Source organism: Oculina patagonica, chromosome 12 (genome assembly GCF_052425735.1).
Source record: "Oculina patagonica isolate OP01 chromosome 12, crgOcupat, whole genome shotgun sequence".
Classification (NCBI taxonomy): Eukaryota; Metazoa; Cnidaria; class Anthozoa; order Scleractinia; family Oculinidae; genus Oculina; species Oculina patagonica.
In genome coordinates, this window is record NC_135769.1 from 27,025,474 (window position 1) to 27,041,040 (window position 15,567).

The 15,567-nt window shown below is 37.4% G+C and overlaps 1 protein-coding gene across 1 annotated transcript in view; it reads left to right on the forward strand.

Moving 5' to 3' along the window:
- The first annotated feature begins 4,911 nt into the window (after window positions 1-4,911).
- The window catches only part of LOC144633879 (uncharacterized), a 37,971-nt gene continuing 27,315 nt past the window's right edge, over window positions 4,912-15,567 (forward strand). Inside the window, 4 exon segments of the mRNA XM_078492785.1 lie at window positions 4,912-5,416; window positions 5,604-5,760; window positions 13,582-13,609; window positions 14,783-14,913. Of these exon segments, the coding sequence (XP_078348911.1) occupies window positions 5,093-5,416; window positions 5,604-5,760; window positions 13,582-13,609; window positions 14,783-14,913 (640 nt within the window). The 5' untranslated portion in view covers window positions 4,912-5,092.

A 15,567-nucleotide genomic window follows, 5' to 3' on the forward strand; every position in this document is an offset into this window, starting at 1 on the left:
TTTATTTTTCCTAGTGGCCATGGCCAGCAACTGCCAAAGTGTCGCCAGTAAAATAGTCGCAAAATGGCTCATGCTTTCAATCCTTCTCATTAGTCCCCAGGCGCGACCATTCCCAAGAGCGCCAGCCCAAAAGTCGCCATGGCGACTAAAATGGTCTTAACTTGGAGGGTTGCCAAAAGTTGGATTAGGTAGGTTTGATTTCCGCCGTGCACAAATGACGTTTACTGTAATTGTTTTGGAAGGTGTCACTTTTTAGAAATTTTATTTCTAGTAAAATCCCTTTGTTTCAGTGCAGAAATAATATTTATTCAATGGTTTCAAGATCGATTTAGATACCGATCGTTTAACGATTGGTAAAGATATCGCTGGGTTTAAAATACCTGTGTAAAGCCCCCCTCCCCCCTCCGCTTCCTGGCGGATATTAAGGTGGTGGCAACGAAGATACAATGTTACGGTTGATGTTACGGATACATTGTTGCTGACACAAATGTTTGCCCTGTTTGCCTGCACACCCAACATTTGTCGGGGACACAAAATTTGTATCCGAGACACAAAAAATGTGTCTGATTTTTGTCAGAAGCATTTTGTGTATGCAACGAATGTTTCCCCGTTTTGCGCGGCATGGACACAAAACACAAGGGGGATTGGACCCTATACCCACATTTTTTTTCTTTCAAACTATTTTTTCTTTTTTTTTATTCCATTTTTTTTTTCATTATTTTTTTTTGGTTTGCAATCTTTTTTTGCGGGAAAAGTTTTTTTTGGGGGGGAAAAAAATTTTTTTTTTAAATTTTTTTTTTTTTATGTTTTGAGTCCCGCTGGTTTGCCCACCCAAGAAACATGTTGAGCAACAATGTATCTGCAACAATATGTCCTCTTTTGCACCACCTTCTGCCTCGTCCCCCGGCGCCGTTGGCCGGACGTTGGGGGGGTAAGGGGGGAAAACAGGGGGCCCGGGGGGTTTCCCCCCCCCCCCCCCCCCCCCCCCCCGCGGGGGCACCACCTTTACGTAGCGACCAGCTCTTTACTTACAGTGAAGTACAAGTAGATAAAATACAAGTAGAAGGCAATTCTTTTTCCAGTCCTCTTCGTTCCTAGGGCACAGATTATTCCAGGATTTCACGGTGAATGTGAACACCGGAATCCAAATGAATAACGATATAACTGTTTTAAACTAAGAATTTCCAATTTTATTAATACAGTATTAAATTTTATTTTCATTCTAATGTTGAAGTCAGACTCTCCATGTCTTGGACTTTTTTTGTTTATTTATTTGTATTTTTTGCCAAGGGTTTGTGTACGAGGAACGTAAAACCTTTTCGAGCCAAGTGGCTCGTACATTGCCGGTTTCTTCCAGTCTTTTGTCAGGCTGGCCAAATTTAATTGGAAATTTCCCATGAACCACGAGAGTAAAGTATCTTGCGAGATAACGTGAAAATGGCGAGAGTTTTAAACAAATTAAAATACAGTAGAACCCCGGTAACTCGAACTCGGATAACTCGAATAACCCCGCTAACTCGAACAAACTTCCATTTCCCTTGGATTTGAACCCTACCTTTCAGTCTTATTCAGGCGACCCCGATAACTCGAAACCCCGCTAACTCGAACTGTTTTTCGTTTCCCTTTAGAGTTTGAATTACCGGGGTTCTACTGTAATTATCCGGGGCGTGATGATTGCCGAAGCAGGTGGCTAATAGACGTACGCGTGTTGACATTGACATTGACAAAACTTTATTTAAACACGGTTGCTGTGTAATATATCGCCTTTAGGCGTTAACCCAAATGCAATCACGCGAGATGTCGCGGGATTTAAAGGTTTCCGTAAAACCCAATCCAAAGTCGTCATCATCATGTCTGGCCAATCAAAAAGTGCAAATAACGCCATATAAACCAATCAATGCTCCAAACAAAAGCATGCAACCAGTGCCAAGCACGAGCGGGAAATGCGTCGAAGCCAAGTCACGATTGGTTTTGGGTTTGCTCCTGATTGGTTGAAAAAGCAGAGTGTTTTCTGTGATTGGCTCGGGCATGTTACACGAGGTTTTTAAACCAATTAGATCGCTCAACAAACGGAGAAACCTATACACCCTTTTAATAAGTCGAGCGGCCATTTTGAAGTTTTATTTTTCCGCGAATGACGTCATTAATAAAATACTCAAAATGACACGTCGGCTTATTACAATGGTATATACTTCATTTTAATACGTCATTCGTGGAAAGTTAAATATTCAAAATGGTGTCTCGACTTATTAAAAGGGTGTATTGAAAGCAAATCTGTATTATCATTCGGTAGAAGAGCGGTTTTTCGATTTTTCATTGGATAAAGTACTTTAGACAAGCTTTGGTTTTGCTTTACTACACTCGATGATTGGTTAAAAAATCTTGTGACAAACTCAACCAATCAGGCGCATTTCCAAGTCCCGGCGTTGTTTACGTGTATTTTTTTTTTCGAGCTCTTATTTGTTTATTTTTGTTTTGCACGTTTGTTGAGTTAGGCTACTGTGAAAATTACGCTTTGGTTTACCCTCTGATGGGAAACTGGGCCTGTGTATGCATTACACCTTACACAGATTGGCGAAGTCAACAAATTGATTATATACACATCTTTATAGTGGCCTATTTACTCGGGACAAGGAATTAAGAAACCGCACAGTCTCTGGCTTAAAGTCAAGTCTCGGTAAAGGGGATTAGAGTTTTGACCCAAAAATAGAACAGCCCTTTTCTTTCAGAAGGCGGTTACTTCCTGATCGCACCCTCAACAGCCAGATTGAGGAAAAGTGTATGAATCGCCCACTATGTCCGTAAACTTTGAGGCTTTGGAGCAAGGTAGCAGAAAGTGTACCTCTCGATAAAGGACGTCGAACAGCGATCTTCGGTTCTACCCTCTCTCGGTTCCTTGCTTTATCTATCAGCTAGCCTAGTACACCACTATATGTGCGCACGAGCCCCCGAGCGTCATCAAGAATTCTGTCAGACTTGTCCTTTGAACGATCGACAAGCTGATAAATACTGAGTATTACTCCAGGGCGATCTTAGATTCTACCCTCTTTCGTTCCTTGCTTTACCCCTCAGCTAGTACTCCACCATATTTGTGTACGACCATCATCAACTAAATTCTACCAGACTTGTCCGCTAAACGATCGACAAGCTGATATAACTGAGAAGCACTTGAGAAGAATTAATAACCAACTAGAAAACGAATGCCTTAACACTGACACTTTTTTAACAAACTAATCTGGCAAATACGGTAACTGGGTTTAAAATCGAGAAGATAAAATTTCACCTTCGACCACCTTTTGTTCAACATTCAAACTCTCTACCAGAACTAACCTGCGTGCATTTCTTATCATAGACAGCTGAGAGGGCCAATAATTTGAAAGAACCAATCAGAACGCTTTATTTCGGGTCCAATATTTCCAGTATTGGACTAGATAGTAAAGTTTGAATTTTTCAGTCGTAAATTCGTTAATATAAATATTTTTATTAAACAAGCTTGCACGGTACCTTACTGGTATCATTTCAGCCCTCGGACAGCGTAGCCTCGCTCGATCCGTAATTTTCAAAATCAAGAACCGATCCTCTTCAAGTAGCTAAAAAGATACATTGCATATGCCCTCATATATTCTAGTTTAAGAAGAACTACTAAGGTGGCATCCATGATTTGCCTTCTACGTGTTGGACTTTACATTATTATTTTGATAAGAAATTAAACGCAGATCTCTCATGGGACTGAATTTTTTTGTCAGATCATCCGCTTACTGCAGGGTTCATAACCTTAATGACAGAAATGCAAGGGCTCTGAGACAGACGTGAGTTGTTCTGGAAAGTTTCGAGAAACTTCCCTTCCCTAACAACGCTTATATGTAACCGGGTGATTTCCTGACGTTATCTATCAAAGCCTTGAACATAGTTTCACTCTTCACTCTTATTGGTTAAATTTGCTCTATGTAGACCGTGATCAAAGCTTTCTTTTGTGTTTTATTAAATTTTGGGGGATAATCCATGTGGTTGGGCACGCGGAGGAATACCGGATACTTGAAATCTGTTCTCTTCTTACACGGGTATACGATGTTAAAAATAGTTTTCGTGAGTCATATGTGCTTCTTTTATTCTGCAAATGAGCAAAGAAGTGGTTTTATGGCGAGTAGACGTAATTTACAGAAACCGCCGTATCTCCGTGGTTTGTTTGTTTTACGGCATGACCTCATCAGAACCTTCCGACATCAAAATGACCATAAATGGTATTGGCCAACACCGCATCATAGTTCTGGTGTCTCGATCGAAAATATCGTAAAAGTAATGTTACATAAATGTTCTGAGGTCACTGGCAGACTATCTCATGAATATTGAACGAAAATGTCTTACGTTATTCAAATACTTGTCATTTAAACGGAAGGATACAGACGTAAAATTGTTCAAATTCCAATCACGATAACACAGTCTTTTAATATAATTCTCTTTGATATAATTTCTTTATGTGTTATTGTATTTGAAAAGTGATGTTTTAAAAAGGATTTCTTTGTTTTGTTATAAGTGATTATGTATTGAGATGGTTCATGCCTCGTCGAAGATCGAAACGAGAGCTGTTTTCTCAAAGTTTCGCGAGGTGTGTCTGTTATGCCAAGGTTGAGTGAAGAAATTAATCAAGCGTGACTGGCAGTAACGCAATAAAATCTCGCGGCTGCCGAAAGTCTTATTAAACTTTTCTTACACTAGGGAAAATTCCCCGTTTGATTTCTCGCTCATGAAACCATCGGATCTTTACCAAACGAGAAAATACTATTTATAAATGGAAACAGAAGTTTTACATTTTGTGATTAAAATTTTTTCCTTCCACGCGAGGTTGAAATGTTGTACGTGCGATTCGACCAATCAGGAGAGACCTGTGACGTCATGTCACGGGGGTGAGGCTATTACATCTCGTCGGAGTGAGTTCCTTGGTGGACTCTTTTGGAAATAATCTAAACTGGTGGGTTTTCCTTTATTTTTCCTTGTTGGAGACCGGTTTGGAGGACACAGCTTCGTCTGTATCAAGAAGAAAGTTGAAAGTGTGGTTTGCTGAGCTCAGCTCGCGGTGAAACGCTCATCAAACATGGAGAATGAAATGAAATATTTGGCCGTGGATCGGGCAACCATTGCTGATCCTGCGGCTCAAGCCAAGTGGACAGCGAAGAAGTTGGTGTGGATTCCCGACGATGAACACGGATTTGTGGCTGCAAGTGTGAAAGATGACAAGAAAGACGCTGTCGTTGTGGAATTGGAAGGTGGAAAACGAAAGACTGTGAACAAGGACGACATCCAAAAAATGAACCCACCCAAATTCGAGAAGGTGGAAGACATGGCCGATTTGACCTGTTTGAACGAAGCTAGTGTGCTTCACAATCTGAAGGACAGATACTACTCTGGGCTTATCTATGTAAGCGATTTATTATTCTTAACAGGGCTCGTTCACCTTGTAGTAGCGTTAGTTTGCCATTACAATGGCGAGTGAATTGCAAGTCACCGGAAGTTCGGTTTAGAATCATTCCCTGCATCAACTCACTAGCATAGCTTTCGATCGTTGTAGTTGTAATCGCTAATCATTGTGTAATTATTTCTTGCAGACATACTCAGGACTTTTCTGCGTAGTAGTGAACCCTTACAAACGCCATCCTATTTACACTGAAAAAGTCGTCGACATGTATCGTGGGAAGAAAAGACATGAAGTGCCGCCGCATATCTATGCCATAACAGACACAGCATACCGTAGCATGCTTCAAGGTAGGCAAATAAATAAACTCTCTATTTCATGCCATCAATACTGTAATACCAAAACCGAAAATACTGCTAGGTAGCGTTTTTGCGTGGCCCATGATTATTCCTCGCAAACAGTCCTCGAGATTAAAATATTGGCAATCATCTACACGGACCAATTATCATTTTTACGCAGACCCTGTGAGATATTTTTACAATGAATTTTAAAGTTTTGCACACGAAATTTCCCCGATTATAGCCTGAAATAGTTATAAAAATCCGCCTTAACTGATGTTATGTTTTCGATGTTGAAGCTCGCTACGTGTTTAGCGTTATATTTACATGCATTTCACCGGAATTATTAAAACAGTGTCATTCAGGAATGAAAATGTTAATTCCAGCGTTTTGAAAACAGTTCTTTTGTTCATTTTGTCTCGATATTAAATACACAGATTATAGATGAGTGTTGCAAGCTCCTTTATTCACCAAATTGCCGCTATATCCACGCTTCCCCTGGTTGTGTTCGCAGTAGGCATTCCTTTTGCACAAAACAGTTTTTTTTACCCCTCCTCCCCTTGTTAATAAATATGTGTTTACTTTGCTGGCTGCTTGGTTGACTTGTGTTGTTTATTGTAAGAAGGGGTTCTTCATACCATTTGTTTTGCGTGAAGGCAGCTAACGGCTGAAATGTACATGCTATGTTGCGTGATGGTTGTCGATTTCTGTTGAGCGTTTTAGCTTAATGGTTGAGTAAACTCGTGATTCAAAATAATCCACTAAACACGACTTGTTTTCGCCATAAGCACGAAATCAGCCCGCCGTAGAGCTTCAAGGTTGTTGCCCTTTTTGTGGGTTTTCTGAAGAACAGATCAAAGGAAACGGTTTTTGGTGGAGGTCTAAATTTTCAAGTGGATCAGTCAATGGCCCTCAAGATTCATTGCTTGGAATCTACATATTTTTGGTTTCATTGCTATTTTGTCTAAAATCCAGAAGTACCTCAAGGATTTTTATCCTTTGAGAAATCACAAACATTGTCAGTATTAGTTTAAATTTCGTTGTACATCTTGTGTATTTTTAAACATGTATTGCTGTTTAATAAAGGATATAGCACTATATACATGAAAGTTTTTTTATCATGCAATTCAAATTTCTTAGCAGGGGTGAAAAGAATTTTGTTTAGCTGATACAATACTAATTGTAAACACAGACTGGGGGTTTAACTTCTGACTTCACAATTTTGTTAAACTCGATATGAAGCCAAGAGTTTGCAATCAAAGTTTAAATGTGCCATTTCTTGTGGAGAATAGCACATATTTATTTACTCTGTAATCAAAGTTGTGGCTTTCTGATAAGGTTATTGGATAGGGCCCAGCCCATAACGCCTAATGGTATACAATGTAATGAAAGACTCAAGAGGCACATAGCTTTAAATCAAGTGTCCGTCCGTCTGGCATTGTATTAAAGCAAGCTTGGCCTCACGTTTTGCCAGCCATTCCATAAATTTTCATTATGCCGAGTTCACGGGATTTAATAACAATGGACAAAAATAAATGAAAGACTGAAAACCCTTTGGAATAATTTGTTTGCTTGATAACGTCATATTATCCTTAGGCTGCAGTTGATAAACAAGTAAGCATTAAATTAGAAGTTTTCTTGATTAGCTTCTAGTAATTTCATTAGAATTGCTCTTGTGGATTTATAAATTTAATTTTAGTTTGTGTACTTTAAAAATGATACCATTTTCATAAGGTTTACTAACAAAATTGCCTGGGCCAGGTTGTTCAAAGCACAAATAACAAATAACCAGGGTCAGTGAATTTAATTTCAGTTTTTCAACGTTCAGTGAGGTTTTTATGTTTTAATTAAATTTGGTCTTCCAGTTTTGACATCCACTTATCTCAACTCCACAAAACAAAAGCAATAAAAGCACTTTATACAAAAGAAATTGAACTCTCAGTCAACTTTTAATCCTGGGTTAGTGTAAATCGGCTTTCGAACAACCCGGCCCAGATATGCAATCCATAGCATTTGCCTATTCTAGTAGTTTAACTTAAAAAAAGATTTGCATTTTATTTTATATTTGCACACATGTACAGTTTGTTCTGATTCCTTTTTTTCTCGTTTTTCCAAACTTATCGCACTATCTTTGCCTATTACCTGTAACTCACCTTCTTTGTAGCAGCCACCTCTTGTGGCTAGAAAATTTGGCCCAACCCTACACAGATCCATAAACTTTTCTCAAGATTATTAAAACCTCCACACAATGGCTTTCCCTAATGGCCAGGTAATTCGATCCCAGAGTGGCTGTTCACTGCTGCAGAGAGCTACAACAATATATCATTGTGAAAAACATTTAGTGACTAGTGTTTATTAGCGTTAAGGGGTCAAAGATTTGAACATTTTACCTTTGTAACATTCCCATGGCAACTGATTTAGATGGCATAATATGGCAGCATTTTGTTGCTCCGTAATTTGATATGCAGTTTGCGCTAGAAAGTGTTCCATTGATATCATTGAGGTAGCTGTGACAGAATGCAAAAGTTTGGAAGGTCTAAATAATTAATTGTTAGAAGTGCAGTTTGTAACCTTATACCCATAGTTTACAATTGACTTCTCGCTCTTTATCTTTGTCCTCAAGTCTTGAGAGAGAATGATAATACATGTAATGGTGTTCCAAAATTGTTTGCTATGACGATATTTTAGAGTTTGATCTTTGGTCTAGAGTAGGTATTTTTACTGTCTGTGTTCATCTATGTAATGTGCTTTTATCAAATTATGCAATCATTATTGATATGAGGGTATTAATATTATCAATCAAAATAGTTGTCTGGTGAGTTGGCATCATAAATAGTCCAAGAGGGGCGTCAAGATAGGGTCACTTACAGGCTTCAAAAATAAATTACACAACAGCTAAGTCTGACACCAGATACAGAAAATTAATTATCAACTCAGATCGGGACATTATCTTGATATACATGTAATGCCAAATTCTCAGAACTAACACTGAAAGAAATGTAAGGGAATTTGTTAGGAGAAATAATATTTTGAACTTGGAACTGTCAGGGTTAAAAATAGCTGACTTATTTTTACTATTTTTTTAATCCTCACTAATATCCTTATATGGGTTTGCTCCTATAAATAACTTTTTATAAGCTATTTTAATTTACAAGGAGATTTACCTGATATTTAAATCAAAGGCTCTTCGAGCAACCTCATGGTAATTCGATGAAATCCAATAATGTAACGCAATTTCACTTTATTACTAGCGTTCAATACTAACGTGACACGAGATGACGTGACACGAAACAAAAACGTGCTGTGAATGTCGTGTTAACTAAAAGACGTCACACGGCAAGCGCAATAATACTTTTTATAATTTAAGCGTAACTGCATCTAGCTTATAGCTGCCATCAATAATGTCACAATCTCACTTAATTTGCCTTTGAATGTTTTCTTGCGTCAATGGGTCATTGATAGGTTTTTTTCAAATAAGCGTTCAAACATGTCACTTTGTTTGCCTTTGAATGTTTAATTTTTCCATGGAAGTTGCGGCATTGATGGTCCGTGCTCTCAGGTTTCGTAGCGCGATTTCTATTTTTTCACCACAAAATATTTTAGTGTAACCTTTGATCCTTAGGACTGATTAATCACATTGCGAAAAGGTAAGCAAAGACCGCTTGGACGTGTAAATATTTACGAATACTCTGTGGTCTGTATGTGTGAAGTATTTATTTTTGTGTAAGTCAGGTGTTTGGCTCGGAGCGAGTACAAGTTGTACAATTTACCCAGAACATGTTGAATATATATTTTTTTTTTTTGAGTTTATTTTGGGAATCGAAACGTAAATTGCAAGCACAGCAACAATGTGTCAAGGCACGGGATATATGTCAACGTGCCAGGGGAATAACATGTGCAGTTAGATTGCTCTATTTATATTTCGAAAAGCTCGTCGGTCGACGCTAAACGGAGAAATACAACGGGATGGCCTTAGTCTACATTTTATTGGCGTGAAGTAGACCATATTTTATTGAACATTCGGAACAAAATAAATATTTAGATGCGTTAGCAGGCCTTTATCATGGGCACCCATCGAGAATATAGTTCAAAACCACTTAAAGATAGCACCGTTCAACGTATTTTAGTACAAACGGTAGATATAGGCATATTTTTATCCCCTAAAAATTTATTATCTGTTCGGATTTCCTAGCTGAAAGTCTAGTGATCCTAAAGTTATAGGGATCAAAACTTACCTTTTCGAAAAAATTCCAGCCAGAGAAGGGCTCCCGAAAATTCTAGGTGACCTTTTTAGAGTAAAAATCCGTTAAAAATGAACAATTATACCATTTTTTAGATATTCGAAAATCCTAGGAAAGGCAGGCAAGCAAAAAAATTTACAATGAATGTTCCGAAAATTCTAGATCTCAAATCGTCTTCCGAACAGACATTTTTAACGAAATATTCCGTTGGGTGCCCCTGCTTTATCCAGCCAGACATGTTGTTTAAAGCAAAAGGTGACGTGGTGAAGGAAATTCATGTCACGCACACTCCGTGACTCACACAAACATGACTTGTGTTTCTGAAGTGACTGCCTTTGTAAAGATTTTTTAGTGTTAGTTTGTTGGAAGGTGTTTTTAGCAGCATGAATAACAGCCAATCATACTTATTCTGTAAGATGTAAATAGGTAGCGCTGTTGTCTCTAGTTGAGCCGAAACTTGATAGTTTTTTTTTTCCTTTTAAACTCCAAGTTCACTCCTTGACTGGTCCGTGATAGACACTACGGACATAGTGTAGTGTCAATTAATTCATATTTCATTCCATTGAAAATAAACATTTCTTCAAGTTTTGTGTGATTAAAGTGTAATTTAATATTTTCTTATTAAATTAAAGGGCATTTTTACACTGTAATGACATCGCACCTGTCATTTTACTTTAATTTATTTTCTGTATCTACATCCATACTTAAATCAATAACAGACCAAAAATCTACTCCGCAAAGAGACGAACAGCAGCACGTCTTAGCACGAAAAAATATCCTTTGTCATTTGCGTGTATAACAGCACTTCTCAGCACTTCAATACGAAAAACATGTCCTTTGTCATGTGCGCGTGTATAATAACAGCACTTCTCGGCACTTCAATACGAAAAGCATGTGCTTTGTCGTGTCACATTTACCGAACAGCTTCCGAACGATTGGTGAAACCAGTGCATTTATATATCCTGCTTGTCTTGTACAAAAATACAACAGAGGAAGGAACGCTTAGTACTTTTCTCCAGGATGGTAAAGTTGCATTCTTCTTGCGCCTGATCGATTCTCCGTTGTCCAAATAAACTGATCTTTCTGATCAAACAGGTTCAACAACCTTTGCTTTGAAGCCCATTTCTTTCCACTTGAGTATTTTCCGGAACATTTCCTCTTCGTTTGTAAGGTCTACAAAGGTGTATTTAGATCGAGGATGAAGCGAAAGGAACGAAAAACCACCTTTGAGAATTTCGGCCCGACATGCCATTTTGAATGTTCATCTCTGCACTCAAGCAAACATTTGGCCTCTATCCCACCCCCCAGATATATGAACAGAACACAAGGGCGGGGAGGCAGGGGAAAACCGGACCTTTCTGTCAGCACGTTTACCGTTTAATGCATGAATTAATTGCGGTTTTATATCGGAATGGAGTGAGTGAGTGAGTCCATGAGTGAAATAAATCGTCATTTTTAATACCTCATTACCATGAGGTAAAAAGAGGAATTGAACCAACCACTATGTGAAAGTATCACAAGATCACAAGATAATAAATCTGAAATATTTGAGCACAAATTTGAAATATTTTAACTTATCAATGTTCTGTTTAAATTGCAAACATAGCTTTAATTGTCTTTGTTGTGACTGTGGAAACATCCTGTTTTGACACCTTAAAGCTGATTTCCAGTCCGTACTGCGCAGACTCGGGGTTTGTTTATGTTTTTGTTTTGAATTTGTTGAAACGTTACACTTCGGTGACAGCATACATGACGTTTTTTAGTCCGCCATTACAAGAATTTCCGATGAGCTGAAACGTCGGTTTGAAATAGCGTCAAGGTTCTTCTACTCGTTATTATTTGTTCTGCAAGGATATCTGGCGTTAATAATTAAGAAAAAGGTAAGTTTGTCGCGGAATTTTTAGTTTTGCTTGTAAACATTCCCTTCGTGTGGGCTCACATAAACATTGCAGCCGAGATTGCACAGTACGGACTGGAATTCATCTTTAAAATAGGATAACTTAATTAGCTTGTTTGTTTATCAGGTTTAAAGCTACCCTACTTTTCGGATTGGTGCCTAATTAATTACCAGCTACAACAGGACACGCCCAAATTTGAATACAGTAAAATCTCGATTTCACAAACTCTGGATTTCTTAAACCTCCCTAACATTGGAACCAAAGGTTGTTTTCACGAACTCAAATTGTAATTTTACCCACCAATTTTGAAAACTCCCAAATTTCTTGAACCAGTTTTCATTTCTGTTGGAAGTTTCGAGGTCCTATTCTCTACATCTTATTGTTATTTCTGGAGAAAATTAAAGATGATTTTAATGCCAGAATTTTGCACAATATCATGCATATTAACTCCTTGCTTATCAAGGCAACAACAATTCAAATTGATAATAATTTACTTTCAGTGACCGCAAAGGGGCTGAAAAGGGGTAAACCAAGCACCAACTTTATTTTTTTTTTTTGGTATGCTCGGCTTGATTTGGGATGTTCCTGCATGAAATGTCGAGACTTGTTCTCTCTGATTATGATTTACATCCCGAGGAGAACATTGAGGTTTTTCTTATAATTTCTGATTACTGGTTCTCTGATAGCATTTTTCACTTGAGTGTTGAAAGTAATATGTATTTGCTTTGGTTTTGTGCTACTATGCTTTGTGATTGGTTTTAAAGAACTCATGCTTCTTTGGTTTTGCGCTTTGTGATTGGTTTAACGAACTCATGCTTCTTGCTTTTTTCTCACCCAATCAAATGTTAAACCAAAACCAACTGTGTCTTACTCCCACATGTTTTTCCATGCTTTGCGACGGCTGCTTGTATTTGCTTTGACGTTTGACTGGTTGAGTAGTAAGATTGTCTGTGTCCTTTGTGAGAGTGATTACTTTGCTTTTGGTTTTATGACACTCAAACAAAAACTGTTATAACATTGATGTTCTAACATGCCCTGAGTTGATCACTTCTTTTCATCATGAGGTGATTATGAAATAAGATGTGTATTCACAATGAAGAAGTTCTTATCTCATTGACCACAAATAATAATGAAAGATCACATTTCAACACTGGAATTGAATTCTGATTGAACTATTTATTCACTAATTACTTTGATATTAAGTAATTTAATAACTCTTCATTTGGATGATTGGTGATGTTTTTTGAAATGATGGCTGGGTAGAAAAATTAGACGAGTTTCTTAATGTATTTTCTTAACCACTTGTAAATGCATATGTTTGTAATCAATTTGTTGTAGAATGTAAAAAGATAGCGATAGTGCTAACCATTTGTAGTGTTCAATTTGCCAAAAATTGTTTGATAGATTTGTGATTATTGATATGAAATGTGTAAGATTTTAGTATTTGCTATGATGTTTTCACGGAAGAAGGACACATGATTTAAAATCTGTGTCAGATGTTTGGTAAAATAGTTTTCCAGGTTTTCGTATGTTTTTTGCATTAACTGTGCATGTGGAAAGGTTTTTAAGGGGAGAATGTTTAAAAGACATTTTTAAAGTAGTGTTGTTTTGTGTATGTTTTAACTCGGGCAATAACTACATGTGCGGTATAAAATTTCACTGTTTATAAAAGTTTGCATTTTGCTCTTTTTCAGATCGTGAAAACCAGTCAATTCTTTGCACGTAAGTAGAAAGGTTTACAGTGTTTTTACTTGACCAAACCAAACTCAAATAATTTGTTGTTTTTTACTAATTGACACACACTTTTGTTATTAGACTGAGACAATTTCTGCAGTTCCGGGTATACTAACAAGTGCAGTTTTTTTGATTCTCCATATTCTTGTTTCAAGACCCTATTTCTCAGTTGGGGAAAAGAAAACGATGATGACAATATCATTGTATTATATAGATATCAAGACGAGTAGGTCACTTGTGTACGCAATTGGTTGTTTCACTGTTCCCTTTAATATTTTATTATTATTATTATTTATTTACACACACTTACATAAAACTTACATTAACTTACTTAGACTTACATATGGGTACATAGATACAACTACATTTACAAAACTTACTTACATCGACGTTACGACGTTTCCTTTGTTGGCAGGCAAAAGGCATTACAGTTGATTTCAGTTTACTTTGGCCGCCCGCTTTGCGAAGTTCGTTGGGAAATTGGAAACTTTCGTATGAAGTTTCCAATTTTGTTGCAAGTTAGCGAATCAAATTGCGAATGCCATACAAAAATTCCCAACCTTGGCCTGAATGAACTTAGCAGGTTTGCTAGTTGAGGTCACGCGACTAATGTGCTTTCGGAACCCATAAAACGCAGGCTAGATTTGCTCATCATCTTGGTCAAATACTATATCTATTCTTCAAAATATCTTCAGAAAGAAATGTCTCTAGATGAACTTGCCAATAAACTAATGGTACAATGGAAACTAGAAAGATGTGCTCAAACGTAAAGCTGTTTTAAATAATAATAATACAAGGTCACTGTAGCGAATTATTTAAAAAAAAATTGCTCTCAATAATGAAGTGAATTTTTTTTTTTTTTTTTTTTTTAATTGTAATACTATAAGTTAATGCATGGACTCTTTTTTGTACTTTTGTCGTGTTTTTTTTTTTTTTAATCATGTAAAAGAAAAGTAACTGTATAACATTGTATAATCTCCAATAGTGTATGTAATTGTAAGTAATGTACGTGTTTTTAAGTGTATCAATAAGGTTTGCTAGTTGAGGAGAAACAAGACATGTTGCTTGAAAGTCATGGCGATAAATTACCTGAACTCTTAAGCGATATCTGAACTGTAAGTGTGTGAGAATGTTATTCAATTTTATCATTCTTGTTTCCAGGGGAGAGTCTGGTGCTGGAAAAACAGAAAACACCAAGAAAGTTATTCAATACTTGGCGACAGTAGCTGGCCACTCGCATACCAAGGCAGCTCAAACTCCAAAGAAAAGTGGCTCTGGTATGGAACGTAAAGGTTTGTACAATCTAAAAATTTGTAATTTTTATTCTGGGAAAGTTTTTTTAATAATATTTTTATTGTGGATTTTTGCCCCTGCAGGGTTTTGGCAAAACCTGAGGAGGCATCATTGAAGTCCCCGCTTGTATATATATAAGGGATTAAAAAATAGAAGATATATGAAGAAATATACAAAAAAAATGTATGGTAGTATGCAAGGCGATCCCGATTTGAAGAAACTAGGTGCACGTGGTGGTCTCGGTTAATTTTGTGGCAAGCACGCAAGGTGTTTTGGGTGTTTTCGCCGCCATACTGTGAGCAACAAGCTGAAGATTTGCGGCTCAAACGTCTCATAGCCTGCGTTGCAGAGGAATTAAACCCCGAGGTTTTGTGAGACGTCCGGCTGCAACGCAGGCTAACGTCTCAAAGTTAGATAAGTTCGCTGAATTGAAAGACTCGTTTGTAAACCGCGATCGGTCAAACACAAATCACAACAGACCGAAAGACTTAGTCACAATCAAAACAGGCTACCCAGCTACAACTCACAACTAAGATTTGCCATTTCTCGACGAAACACACTCCAGAGATTATATTCAATTGTAAAAAAGATTTTGCAAAAGGGATTGAGTACTGAGACGCGCGAGACTTTTTCGTCAAAAGAGGTGAGAAAAT